Raw genomic sequence first — 13,351 nt, 5'->3', positions numbered from 1 at the left:
TGTAGTCTGCTTCCAACTTTATGCCTTTTAGTCCCACAAAACAGTCATGAAAGGGGAGAATAGAAGCCAAAGAAAAGGAACCTGCTGGTAATCTTAGCCAATATTGAGTCATTTGAAGTAGAGTGGGGGAGCTGGTTATGGGGGTCTTATGGAACAGTTGAGTTTGGAAAGGGTGAGGGGAAAGATTAGAATGGAATTGTGTCAGAAGAGGTGTAACTGGTTTCTTGTGTTTTACCCTGAAACAGGTTATGAAGGAAAAGAAAAGGGTCAAGAGTGCATCTTTGAAGGACCTCTGCCCAGAGGACAAGAGGCGCATTGCTAACCTAATCAAGGAGCTTGCAAGGTAAGTTTTGTGATCTTTGTGAAACTGCATGCAGCCCTTTTAGTAGAATGCTGATACAAAGCCCATAGCACTGATACTGAACATGTAAATCATATGAAAACTTTACAATATTCTTCTGCACACCATTGCTCTTCCCATAATTAAAAAAAACAAAAGTGCTGGAACTACTCAGCAGGTTTGGCACCATCTGTGGTTAGAGAAACAAGTTACTGTTTCATGTCAACTATGACCCATCTTCAGAAATTCTTGAGTTCCAAAGAACAGTCATATTAGACTCGAAGCATTGATTCTGTTTCTGTCTCCACAGATGCTGCTCGATCTGCTGAGTATTTCTAGCTCTTGTTTTTATTTTGGATTTCCAGCATCCATCTTATTTTGCTTTTGTTATAGTTCTTTGCATTTCTAGTGTAGGCTGGTGGGGAAATAATCGTATTTAATTAATTTCCCCACCCTGATGCTTATTAAAGCAAATTAGACATTGGCAGATTGGTGGTTGTTGATCTGCAGAACCTGCTTTGGATGAATGAGGGATGAAATTTTAATTGCTCAAGTCTAGGCTTTAAGGCAGTGTATGTTAAGCCAGTTCTTGCGGTTGTGTTATTGGTGTTTTTCTACTCCCTTCGTTTCCAGAATCTTTTAATGTCTGGTGTGTTCAGCATCTCCAAAAGATAGGGAAGGCGATGGCCTAGTGGTATTATCACTAAACTATTAACCCAGTAACTCAGCTCATGTTCTGAGGACCCGGGTTTGAATCCCACCACGGCAGATGATGGAATTTGAATTCAGTAAAAAAAAAAAGTGGAATTAAGAATCTACTGATGACCCATGAAACCATTGTTGATTGTCAGAAAAACCTATCTAATTCACTAATGTCCTTTAGTGAAGGAAATCTGCCGGCCTTACCTGGTCTGGCCTTCATGTGACTCCAGATCTATAGCAAAGTGGTTGACTCTCAACTGCCCTCCAAGGGCAACAAGGGATGGACAATAAATGCTGGCCAGCCAGCAACACTCATGTCCCACAAATGAATAAAAAAAAGCCCTTGAATCCACAGATCCCATTCACTTTTCCAGATATCTAATGTTCAACGTTTGAACAGAAATTGGAACTTTTTTTCCCAGCTGGCTGGTTTCACCACATGTTTGCGTGACCTATCTCATCTTTGGAAAGTGGCAGAATAGCATTATGGTAGATAGCGAAATGAGCTCTATAAAAATGTAAACATCTGAAAATGGCAGACAGTAAACGACCCATTTAGTTTTTTTCCATATAGCTGTGATTCCCTATGCATTGCGATACAAATGCTTTTTAAGGTCTTGGAGACATGCAGTCTCCTGGAACTAGTTTTAAAAAAAACAGAAAAAACATTGGCCAATTACAGAAACAAATCTTCGAAATTTCTCCTTGACCCATGTAGGCAATCCAAACTAGTCCAACAAATCATGTTAATCCTGATTTATGTTACAGCATAACTACAATATCTCCTGTAAGGTGATCTATGCTCCAGCTCTTACTTGAAACAATACAGCAAAATAGCATTCATTGCATCAGCTGGCAGCTTGTTCCAAAGGACCACTATTCTTTGGAAGAAGAACTTCCAAACTAATTCTGCCCTTCCGTAACTTGTGAGCACAATCCCTGGTTCTTCCCAGCATAGTAAGAGTTTTAACAACACCAGGTTAAAGTCCAACAGGTTTATTTTTTTATCAAACTGTTTGAGAGCAGATATCCACTCCATCTGATGAAGGAGCAGCGCTCCGAAAGCTATTGGCATTTGCTACCAAATGAACCTGTTGGACTTTAACCTGGTGTTGTTAAAACTCTTGCTGTGTTTACTCCAGTCTAACGCCGGCATCTCCACATCATGTCTTCCTAGCATATCCATTTGAAAAAGCTGGTCCAAATAATCTAGTTCCTTTGTAATTTTATACACCTTAACCTTTATTTATTTGTCACAAGTAGGCTTACATTAACACTGCATTCAAGTCACTGTGAAAATTCCTGAGTCACCACATTCCAGTGCCTGTCCGGGCACACTGAGGGAGAATTTCACATGGCCAATGCACCTAACCAGCATGTTTTTCGGACTGTGGGAGGAAACCGGAGCACCCGGAGGAGATGTGGGGAGAACGTGTAGACTCCACACAGACAGTGACCCAAGGTGGGGATCGAACCTGGGTCCCTGGCACTGTGAGGTAGCAGTGCTAGTGTGCACTTGTGATGTCAAGGCATGTAAGGCTATGGGTCAAGTGCTGCAAAATGGGATTAGAATAGTTTGGTGGCTTCTCTTTGACTGGGCTGAAGGGCCTTTTTTGCTGTATATACCTCTGTGACTAAGCTTGCATAGTGACCATAAAGTTGGGCCCTAATTATAAGGTTGCTGATAAGACCAATCTTCTAGCACGTGGAACTGTAAGAATCCCAATGCATGTATTGACCAGTGATGGTAGGCTTGTGGTAGACAACACCCTCGCAGATCTCACAACTAGCACGTCAAGGAAAGTGAGTTAATGTGACTGCTCCATTTTAAAGGTGAATTTGAGCGGAGGATGAACTTATTAGACATTTAAGGAAATCATTGCATGCAGCTGTAAATTTCTCAACATTAGCTTTAATTCTGCTCATTGTAAGGTGTCTAACCAGATTCATAAGACATGACCTTATTTTCCTATCTAACTGATCATTTCAAATGATACCTTTAAGTATCTTGCCTAATGCCGAAGCCAAGCTAATGTGTCTTTAATTAACCGATTGTATCACTCTCCTTCGGTGAACTGAGTGAATAGCTCGACTCCACTGAACTATTAAAGAAACAGGCACAGCGCTCACATAACATTTGTCCCAGTTTATTAAGGATGAATATCATATGTGCTGACAGGCAACTCTGTTTTAATTTCCTTATTCTATTTAAGACCATCTCCACATCTATACCAATTTTAACAGCTTTACACTTGGCAGCACCTTCTATGCTGTTAGTCAAGCATTGTCTTCAAGAGTAAAGACTAATGCAAATTACTCATTTATTATCTCTGCTATACTACAAAAAGTCCTTTGTAATCTGTTCTTGCATCTTTCGATGGCCCAATACTGACTCAAAATTATTCAAGAGTAAAAGAGAAATTTGATATTTGCATTGCCACTTGTAGATCTTATAATAGTTTATAAGTTTTACTATCTCCTTGAGTAAGCGGAAAATACATATAGGTCGTGATTCTCCCATCCCATTGCGCTAATGTTTTAGCTCAGTGGGCCAGGAGATTCTCGCGTCAGTTGATTCGCGGGGTTTGTGTGAGCGTTCATACCACGCTTGCATCTCCCAGCGCCGGATTTCTGGCAACATCTCCTCTGCGCTGGAAATCGGCAGGGAGGCACCAAGACCATTTAAATGATGATTTAAATTTCATTAGCCTGGAACTGAAGTCTCTGGTCTCGCTAATATCTCCCATCCTGCCAGAGTACTTCACTCCAGTGGGGATTACAGTAGCTCCCCACTTTTGGGGAGCTATTGGCCTCACCCCGCTGGAATGAAGGGGGGGGGCAATGCCAAGGGGGTAGGGCATATGGGGCAGGGCCTAGGGCCGATCGGTGGGGGGTCCTGCTGCCACCCTGAATAGGGATTGGTGGGGAAAGCAAGGAGGCCAGCTATCGGGATGGGCTGGTGCGGAGGGGAGTTGCGGTTAGCCTGCTGGGGGGTTGGCTCTAAGTAATTCTTTGTTGGAGTCAAAAAATCATATCCAAGCAATGTACGTTAGAACTCGCACTATAAAATGTTTGAATTGAATGGCTTGATTGTTTCATCCAACACCCAGCTTGGATACCCAATTCTGCAATCTTTGAATAAACTTGATATGTTTTTTCTGTGAATGAAATTGGTTTTTAATTCTTTATAGAACCTTAGTTAAGCCGCACTTGGAATATAATGTTCAATTCTGGTTGTCACACGACCAGAAGGATGTGGAGGCTTTGGAGAGGGTACAGAAAAGATTTACCAGGATGTTGCCTGGTATGGAGGGCATTAGCCATGAGGAGAGGTTGGAGAAACTTGGTTTGTTCTCACTGGAACGACGGAGGTTGAGGGGCGACCTGATAGAAGTCTACAAGATTATGAGGGTCATGGACAAAGTGGATAGTCAGAAGCTTTGTCCCAGGGTGGAGGAGTCAATTACTAGGGGGCATAGGTTTAAGGTGTGAGGGGCAAGGTTTAAAGGAGGTGTACAAGGCAAGTTTTTACACAGAGGGTGGTGGGTGCCTAGAACTCGCTGCCGGGGGAGGTAGTGGAAGCAGATATGATAGTGACTTTTAAGTGGCATCTGGACAAATGCATGAATAGGATAAGAATAGAGGGATATGGTCCCCGGAAGGGTAGGGGATTTTAGTTGAGTCGGACAGCATGGTTGATGCAGGCTTGGAGAGCCGAAGAGCCTGTTCCTGTGCTATGATTTTCTTTGGTTTTTTGTTCTTGACAGGGATTGATGTGGAAATGCTGTTATGCAGCATCTTCGGCTGTACTTTTGTTGTCACATTGCAACTGCACCAAAAACAGGAATGAAGGGAATACTGTCTTTCATGATTGAAATAAAAAAAGTAGGAAGACTGCTGGTCTCATGACTTCCAGTCTCATGATGAAAATCCTCAGTGATGTAACCTTTTTGAAAGATTAGCCTGTAGTGATGTAGCTTGAAATTATGTCCCTGATGACAATGTATTGTGCTTATTCAGTTAATTTTATTTAACTGCAATTTCCTAAACCTGTTTTCATTCGAAAACTTTAACATCTGTAGAGTCATAGAGGGTTACAGCATGGAAACAGGCCCTTTGGCCCAACTTGTCCATGCCACCCCTTTTTTAACCACGAAGCTAGTCCCAATTGCCCGTGTTTGACCCATATCCCTCTATACCCATCTTACCCATGTAACTGTCTAAAAGCTTTTTAATAGAGTCAAATTTTGTAAATCCAAATGGTGACTTATGAACTCCTTGATAATGGATTCTAGCAACTTCCCGAGTACTGACGCAGGCTCATGGGTCGATAGATCCCTGTTTTCTCTCTTCCGAGTAATGGAAAAAAATACTCAAACGATAATACAATTTATTAGAGGATTACTTTCCATTCTGTTATCTCAGAAGTTATCTCAGTGCCGGATCTCTGGCACTGAGTCTGGTTCTGCAGCGCAGAAGGGAGGGAGGAAGAAAAGGAGAGCGGTAGTGATAGGGGACTCGATAGTCAGAGGTACAGACAGGAGGTTCTGTGGTCGTGACAGAGACTCCCGGATGGTTTGTTGCCTCCCGGGTGCCAGGGTCAGGGATGTCTCTGATCGCGTGCACAGCATTCTGAGGTGGGAGGGTGATCAGCCAGATGTCATGGTACACATCGGTACCAATAACGTAGGAAGGAAGAGTGAGGAGGTCCTGAAGAGTGAGTATAGAGAGCTTGGTAGGAAGTTAAAAATCAGGACCCCGAGGGTAGTAATCTCAGGATTGCTACCTGTGCCACGTGCCAGTGAGGGTAAGAGTAGGATGCTCGGGTGGATGAATACGTGGCTGAGGAACTGGTGTAGGGGGCAGGGTTTCAGATTTCTAGATCATTGGGACCTCTTCTGGGGCAGGTGGGACCTGTACAAGAGAGACGGGTTACACCTGAACTACAAGGGGACCAATATACTTGCAGGGAGGTTTGTTAGTGTTATTGGGAAGGGTTTAAGCTAGATTTGCAGGGGGGTGGGAACCAGAGTGCCAGAGCAGATAGTGGAGCGGGGGTGAAAATAAATGATAATAGTTCATGCAAAATCACAAATAGAAGGGTTGTGTGTGGTGGTAATAATCTTCTGAGGTGTGTCTATTTCAATGCCAGGAGTATTGTGGGGAAGGCAGACGAGCTGAGGGCGTGGATTGACACATGGAATTATGACATTATAGCCATTAGTGAAACTTGGCTACAGGAGGGGCAGGACTGGCAGCTCAATGTTCCAGGGTTCCAATGTTTCAGATGTGATAGAGGCAGAGGGATGAAGGGTGGGGGGGGTGGCATTGCTAGTCAGGGAAAATGTTACACCAGTGCTCAGGCAGGACAGATTAGAGGGCTTGTCTACCGAGGCCATATGGGTGGAGCTGAGAACCAGGAAAGGTATGACCACATTAATGGGTGTGTATTATAGACCACCCAATAGTCAGCGAGAATTAGAGGAGCAAATCTGCAGAGATAGCAGACAACTGCAGGAAACATAAAGTTGTGATAGTAGGGGATTTTAATTTTCCACATATAGATTGGGACTCCCATACTGTTAAAGGCCTAGATAGGTTAGTGTTTGTAAAATGTGTTAAGGAAAATTTTCAAAATCAATATATAGAGGTACCAACTAGAGAGGATGCAATATTAGATCTCCTATTAGGAAACGAGTTCGGACAAGTGACGGAAGTGTGTGTAGGGGAACACTTTGGTTCCTATGATCATAACGCCATTAGCTTCAACTTGATCATGGACAAAGATAGAACCTCGGGTTGAGGTTCTAAACTGGAAAAAGGCCAAATTTGAAGAAATGAGAAAGGATCTAAAAAGCGTGGATTGGGACAGGCTGTTCTCTGGCAAGGATGTGAATGGTAAGTGGGAGGCCTTCAAAGGAGAAATTTTGAGAGTGCAGAGCTTGTATGTTCCTGTCAGGATTAAAGGCAAAGTGAATAAGAATAAGGAACCTTGGTTCTCGAGGGATATTGGAACTCTGATCAGGAAGAGGAGAGAGATGTATGACATGTATAGGCAACAGGGAGCAAATAAGATGCTTGAGGAGTATAAAAAGTGCAAGAAACTACTTAAGAAAGAAATCAGGAGGGCTTAAAGAAGACATGAGGTTGCTTTGGCAGACGAGGTGAAGGATAATCCTAAGAGCTTCTACAGGTATATTGAGAGCAAAAGGATAGTAAGGGATAAAATTGGCCCTCTTGAAGATCAGAGTGGTCGGCTATGTATGGAACCAAAGGAAATGGGGGAGATATTAAATAGGTTTTTTGCATCCGTATTTACTAAGGAAACTGGCAAGGAGTCTATGGAAATAAGGCAAACAAGTAGGGAGGTCATGGAACCTATATAGATTAAAGGGGAGGAGGTGCTTGCTGTCTTGAGGCAAATCAGAGTAGATAAATCCCCAGGACCGGACAGGGTATTCCCTCGGACCTTGAAGGAGACTAGTGTTGAAATTGCAGGGGCCCTGGCAGATATATTTAAAATGTCGGTATCCACGGGTGAGGTGCCGGATGATTGGAGGATAGCTCATGTTGTTCCGTTGTTTAAAAAAGGCTCAAAAAGTAATGCGGGAAAGTATAGGCCGGTAAGTTTGACGTCAGTCGTCGGTAAATTATTTGAAGGAGTACTAAGAGATAGGATCTACAAATATTTGGATAGACAGGGACTTATTAGGGAGAGTCAACATGGCTTTGTGCGTGGTAGGTCATGTTTAACCAATGTATTAGAGTTTTTCGAGGAGGTTACCGGGAAAGTGGATGAAGGGAAGGCAGTGGATGTTGTCTACATGGACTTCAGTAAGGCTTTTGACAAGGTCCCGCATGGGAGGTTAGTTAGGAAGGTTCAGTCGCTAGGTATACATGGAGAGGTAGTAAATTGGATTAGACATTGGCTCAATGGAAGAAACCAGAGAGTGGTTGTGGAGGATTGCTTCTGAGTGGAGGCCTGTGACTAGTGGTGTGCCACAGGGATCAGTGCTGGGTCCATTGTTGTTTGTCATCTATATCAATGATCTGGATGACAATGTGGTAAATTGGATCAGCAAATGTGCTGATGATACAAAGATTGGAGGTGCAGTGGACAGTGAGAAAAGTTTTCAAAGCTTGCAGAGGGATTTGGACCAGCTAGAAAAATGGGCTGAAAAATGGCAGATGGAGTTTAATGCAGACAAGTGTGAGGTATTGCACTTTGGAAGGACAAACCAAGGTAGAACATACAAGGTAAATGGTAGGACATCGAAGAGTGCAGTAGAACAGAGGGATCTGGGAATACAGATACATAATTCCCTAAAAGTGGCGTCACAGGTAGATAGGGTCGTAAAGAGTGCTTTTGGTACATTGGCCTTTATAAATCAAAGTATTGAGAATAAGAGTTGGAATGTTATGGTGAGGTTGTATAAGACATTGGTGAGGCCGAATTTAGAGTATTGTGTGCAGTTTTGGTCACCTAATTACAGGAAGGATATTAATAAGGTTGAAAGAGTGCAGAGAAGGTTTACAAGGATGTTGCCGGGACTTGAGAAACTAAGTTACAGAGAAAGGTTGACTAGATTAGGACTTTATTCCCTGGAGCGTAGAAGAATGAGGGGAGATTTGATAGAGGTGTATAAAATTATGATGGGTATAGATAGAGTGAATGCAAGCAGGTTTTTTCCACTGAGGCTAGGGGAGAAAAAAACTAGAGGACATGGGTTGAGGGTGAAGGGGGAAAAGTTTAAAGGGAATACTGGGGGGGGTTCTTCACGCAGAGAGAGAGTGGTGGGAGTGTGGAATGAGCTGCCAGATGAAGTGGTGGATGCGGGCTCACTTTTAACATTTTAAGAAAAACTTGGACAGGTACATGGATGAGAGGGGTGTGGAGGGATATGGTCCAGGTGCAGGTCAGTGGGACTAGGCAGAAAAATGGTTCGGCACAGCCAAGAAGGGCCAAAAGGCCTGTTTCTGTGCTGTAATGTTCTATGGTTCTAAGTCCCCCAACGATCTATCCTGGATTCCCACACCTTCCTTATCTATCTACTGCTCCTCAGTAACATTGTCCAAGGTCAGGTTTCTTTCTTACTCTGATGAAGCCCAGCTCTGTCCTCGACCTCTCCATAATTTCTATGCTGTCAAACTAATGTTACTTTATGGAAACTTGAAGGAGCTGCAGTTTTCTCTCGTCAGACATCATTTCAACTTCTGCCACAAACAGTGTACTGTTTTCATCCTCTTCCCTGGTCACTGTCAAAGGTTGAACCAAACTTCTCGTAACTTTGGCCCCAAACTAAGCTTCTGACCTTATAGATGTAGGGAGGATGTTCCGGATGGTGGGTGTGTCCAGAACCAGGGGGTCACAGTCTGAGGATTCGGGGTAGACCATTTAGGACGGAGATGAGGAGACGTTTCTTCACCCAAGAGTGATGAGCCTGTGGAATTCATTACCACAGGAAGTAGTTGATGCCAAAACATTGAATGTATTCAAGAGGTGGCTAGATATAGCACTTGGGGAGAATGGGATCAAAGGTTACGGAGAGAAAGCAGGTTATTGATTTAGATGATTAGCTATGATTGTGAAGAATGGCAGAACAGGCTTGAAAGGCCAAATGGCCTCCTCCTGCTCCTATCTTCTATGTTTCTATGTTGTATCATCTCCATCATAAAGATCATCTAGTTTCAGTTCTATAATCTTGTATTTGCCATTTGATAAAACCTTCATCCATGTTTTTGTCCTCTCCAAATTGCTTAGTCCAGTGTTCCCCTAGTTGACCTTTCATACTGGTCGCTTTACCCAAAATTCTTCTTACTCCCTAAATTCCTCCCCTTCTCCACAACCCCTCTTCCTTTAAAATCCAGCTCTTTCATTGAGCTTTTGGTTACCCTTCCTCATATCTCCTCCTTTAGGCTTGATGACCATTTTTGTTTGATTGTTGACTGTTAGAGGCACTATTTAAATGGAACTGGAGTCGTTTAGTTCAGTTGTCAGGATGGCTGTTGCATGATGCAGAGGGACGCCAACTGTGTTGGTTCAATTCCTGTAATGGCTGATGTTATTCATGAAGGCTCACCTTCTCAACCTTGCCCTTGCCCGAGGTATGGTGGCTGTGGTGATTTTACCTTTCGCTTTTGTTATGAATGGGCATTGATCTTGGCGGAGGCTATCGGTCAAAATTGGCGTAGATTGTGATCCATCTTGAATATGTTAAGTGTGTATAAAACAAATATCTCTTCCCTGGATCCTCTGAATGGGGACATTGCACAATGATTGGGTGGTGAGGGAATGTGGGTCATCCATCAATATCTTAATTGCATGTTTACCTAACATGGCTGTTCAGATATTATTGTGTTGTAAGTTTCTGTAGGATTGATGATGCTGATTGATCTACTGGGGTTTGACTTCCTAGGATATCACATTTGAAAGCTCAGTGGATGAAAAGTGACAAATACAGTTGAGGATTTGGCTCTTGGATGGGTGGTTTTGGGGTTACGATTTGGAGAAATGTGAAAATGATTTAACTTATTTTTGAAAAATATATTATGTTTGGATAAATCATCATCTTCACCTCCAGTAAGGTATGTTCTTAGGGTCTTTGCAAGAAATGAATTATGCCGCAGAGCCAACCAGTGACGACAGCATAGAACTGCTGTGTAATGGGTAGCCATCAGTGGGAAAATCTTATCTAAAACATGACAGGACTGAGGCCACTGAATGCTGAAGTTCTCATTGTGATTGCTGAGGTTAAAAATATTTGTTACCATCCCAGCTGATACTACTGGACAAGCCGAATTGCAGGGTGGAACCCGGCTTGATGAATCCTAATTTTTATTTTTTGTTTAGATACGTGGAGTGTGGCTTTTGAGCAGTCACAAAGGTTGCTGATGAACTTTAAAGGACAGAATAAAACATGTATTAAACAAGACGAAATGAACTATAATACACTACTCCATCACCCCATATATATCTTCACAGATGTATACAGATTTGTAAGGATGGCGCAAGTTACAAAACCTATCTTCCACACTAATTTGTATCGTAACAGCACAGCCCATGTAAACCAGTGGATCTGTGGTCAGACAGACCACATTCTGAAAGCAACTGGAAGCAAATTCCACAGATTTCGCATCAACGTCCCCCAGGTGCTTGTCACAATGTGAATCAACTGGTCTCACTGCAACTCTTTCACACAATGGTTTCCAATGTCTGCTCCTGAGCAACACACCTTGCAGTCTTCTCCCAAACAATGCTTTCTCTCTGAAGTCTTCACCAAGGATCCACCTCCGGGGTTTCAAGCTCCTTTGGCGTTCCTCTGCCCTGGAGTGCCATGTGCATTCAAGTTTTGCCTTCCACACAATCTCTCAGATTTCTAGCCAAGCCAACAGAACACTACTGTTTTTCAGGCCAGTAGAAAGGAGTTGTCAACCTTTTGGTCTCTTTGGATCTCTGGTTTTTCGCCAGCCCACATTATTTCACATCTGCACCCTGCAGCCCTATCCTTTAACTTGGCCCCTCTGCTCCTTCTCTTGATGTCACATGACAGGACATTTTCTGGATTCCTGTTCTTTTCCTTTGACTAGAAGACCATTTTGGGACCGTTTTCATTTTCCTTTGGGACCTGCTCCCTGCAGTTCCCTCTCCCAGACTGCCCACACTTGTTTTCTCCCATGAGAACCAGAATTGTTGGTGATGGGCAGCATGGTTTTGTGGAGGGAAGGTCACAGAGTTATAGAGGTTTACAGCATAAAAACAGGCCCTTCGGCCCAACTTGCCCACGTCGCCACTTTTTAAAAAACTCCTAAGCTAGTCCCAATTGCCCACATTTGGTCCATATCCCTCTATACTAATCTTACCCATGTAACTGTCTAAACGCTTTTTAAAAGACAAAAATGAACCCGCCTCTACTACTACTTCTGGCAGCTTGTTCCAGACACTCATCACCCTCTGTGTGAAATAATTACCCCTCTGGATCCGTTTGTATCTCTCCCCTCTCAACTTAAACCAATGCCCTCCAGTTTTAGACTCCCCTACCTTTGGGAAACGATATTGACTGTCTAGCTGATCTATGCCCTCATTATTTTATAGGCCTCCTATGCTGCAGAGAAAAAAGTCCCAGTCTATCCAACTTCTCCTTATAACTCAAACCATCAAGTGCCTGTAGCATCCTAGTAAATCTTTTCTGCACTCTTTCTATAATAGGGTGACCAGAACTGTACACAGTATTCCAAGTGTGGCCTTACCAATGTATTCAATGTTCTGACCAATGAAGCCAAGCATGCCGAATGCCTTCTTCACCACTCTGTCCACTTGTGCCTTTGTTTAAGAAGGGCTGCAGGGAAAAGTCTGGGAACTACAGGCCGGTGAGCCTCATATCTGTATTGGGTAGGTTGTTAGGCGGTATTTTGAGAGACAGGATCTACAGGCATCTAGAGACGCTAGGACCGATTAGGGACAGTCAGCACAGTTTTGTGAGTGGAAAATCATGTCTCACAAATTTGATTGTGTTTTTTGAAGGGGTAACCAAGAAGGTAAATGAGGGTAGTGCAATTGATGTTGTCTACGTGGACTTTAGCAAGGCCTTTGACACCTGTGTCCACCTGTGACTCCACTTTCAAGGAGCTGTGAACCTGTACCCCTAGATCTGGTGGGCGAGTGGAATCGGTTGCCGTCAGTGGTGGTGGAGGCGAACTCAATAGGGTCTTTTAAGAGACTCCTGGATGAGTACATGGAGCTTAATAGGATGGAGGGTTATAGGTAGGTCTAGAAGGTAGGGATGTGTTCGGCACAACTTGTGGGCCGAAGGGCCTGTTTGTGCTGTAGTTTTTCTATGTTTCTATGTTTCTATCTCTTTGGTTTATAACTCTTCCCAACGCCCTACCATTAACTGAATAGGTCGTGCCGTAGTTCGATCTACCAAAATGCATTACCTTGCGTTTATCTATCCGTCAGTCCACTGGCCCAATTGATCAAGATCCCATTACAATCCTAAATAACCTTCTTCATTCTCCACTATGCCATCCAAATCATTAACATAAATGACAAATAATAGTGGATGCAGCACTGATCCCTGAGGCACACTGCTGGTCACAGGCCTCCAGTTTGAAAAACAACCCTCTACAACTACCTCTGTCTTCTGTCATCAAGCCAATTTTGTATCCATTTGGCTACCTCATATTGGATCTCGTGAGTTTTAACCTTTCTGCAACAACCTACCATGTGGAACCTTGTCAAAGGCCTTGCTAAAGTCCACGTAGACAACATCAATTGCACTACCCTCATTTACCTTCTTGGTTACCCCTTCA

At 43.3% G+C, this 13,351-nt stretch overlaps 1 protein-coding gene across 4 annotated transcripts in view; it reads left to right on the top strand.

The window, feature by feature from the left end:
• The window catches only part of kiaa1328 (KIAA1328 ortholog), a 202,500-nt gene that overhangs the window by 23,231 nt on the left and 165,918 nt on the right, over positions 1-13,351 (top strand). For all 4 annotated transcript variants that reach the window (XM_078220701.1, XM_078220681.1, XM_078220671.1 and 1 more), the window contains one exon: positions 246-343. In XM_078220701.1, coding sequence (XP_078076827.1) covers positions 246-343 — 98 coding nt within the window. The remainder of the gene's footprint in view (positions 1-245; positions 344-13,351) is intronic.

Source organism: Mustelus asterias, chromosome 1 (genome assembly GCF_964213995.1).
Source record: "Mustelus asterias chromosome 1, sMusAst1.hap1.1, whole genome shotgun sequence".
NCBI classification, from domain to species: domain Eukaryota; kingdom Metazoa; phylum Chordata; class Chondrichthyes; order Carcharhiniformes; family Triakidae; genus Mustelus; species Mustelus asterias.
Note: the sequence above shows the minus strand (reverse complement) of the source record. Positions and strands in the feature narration are given on the sequence as shown.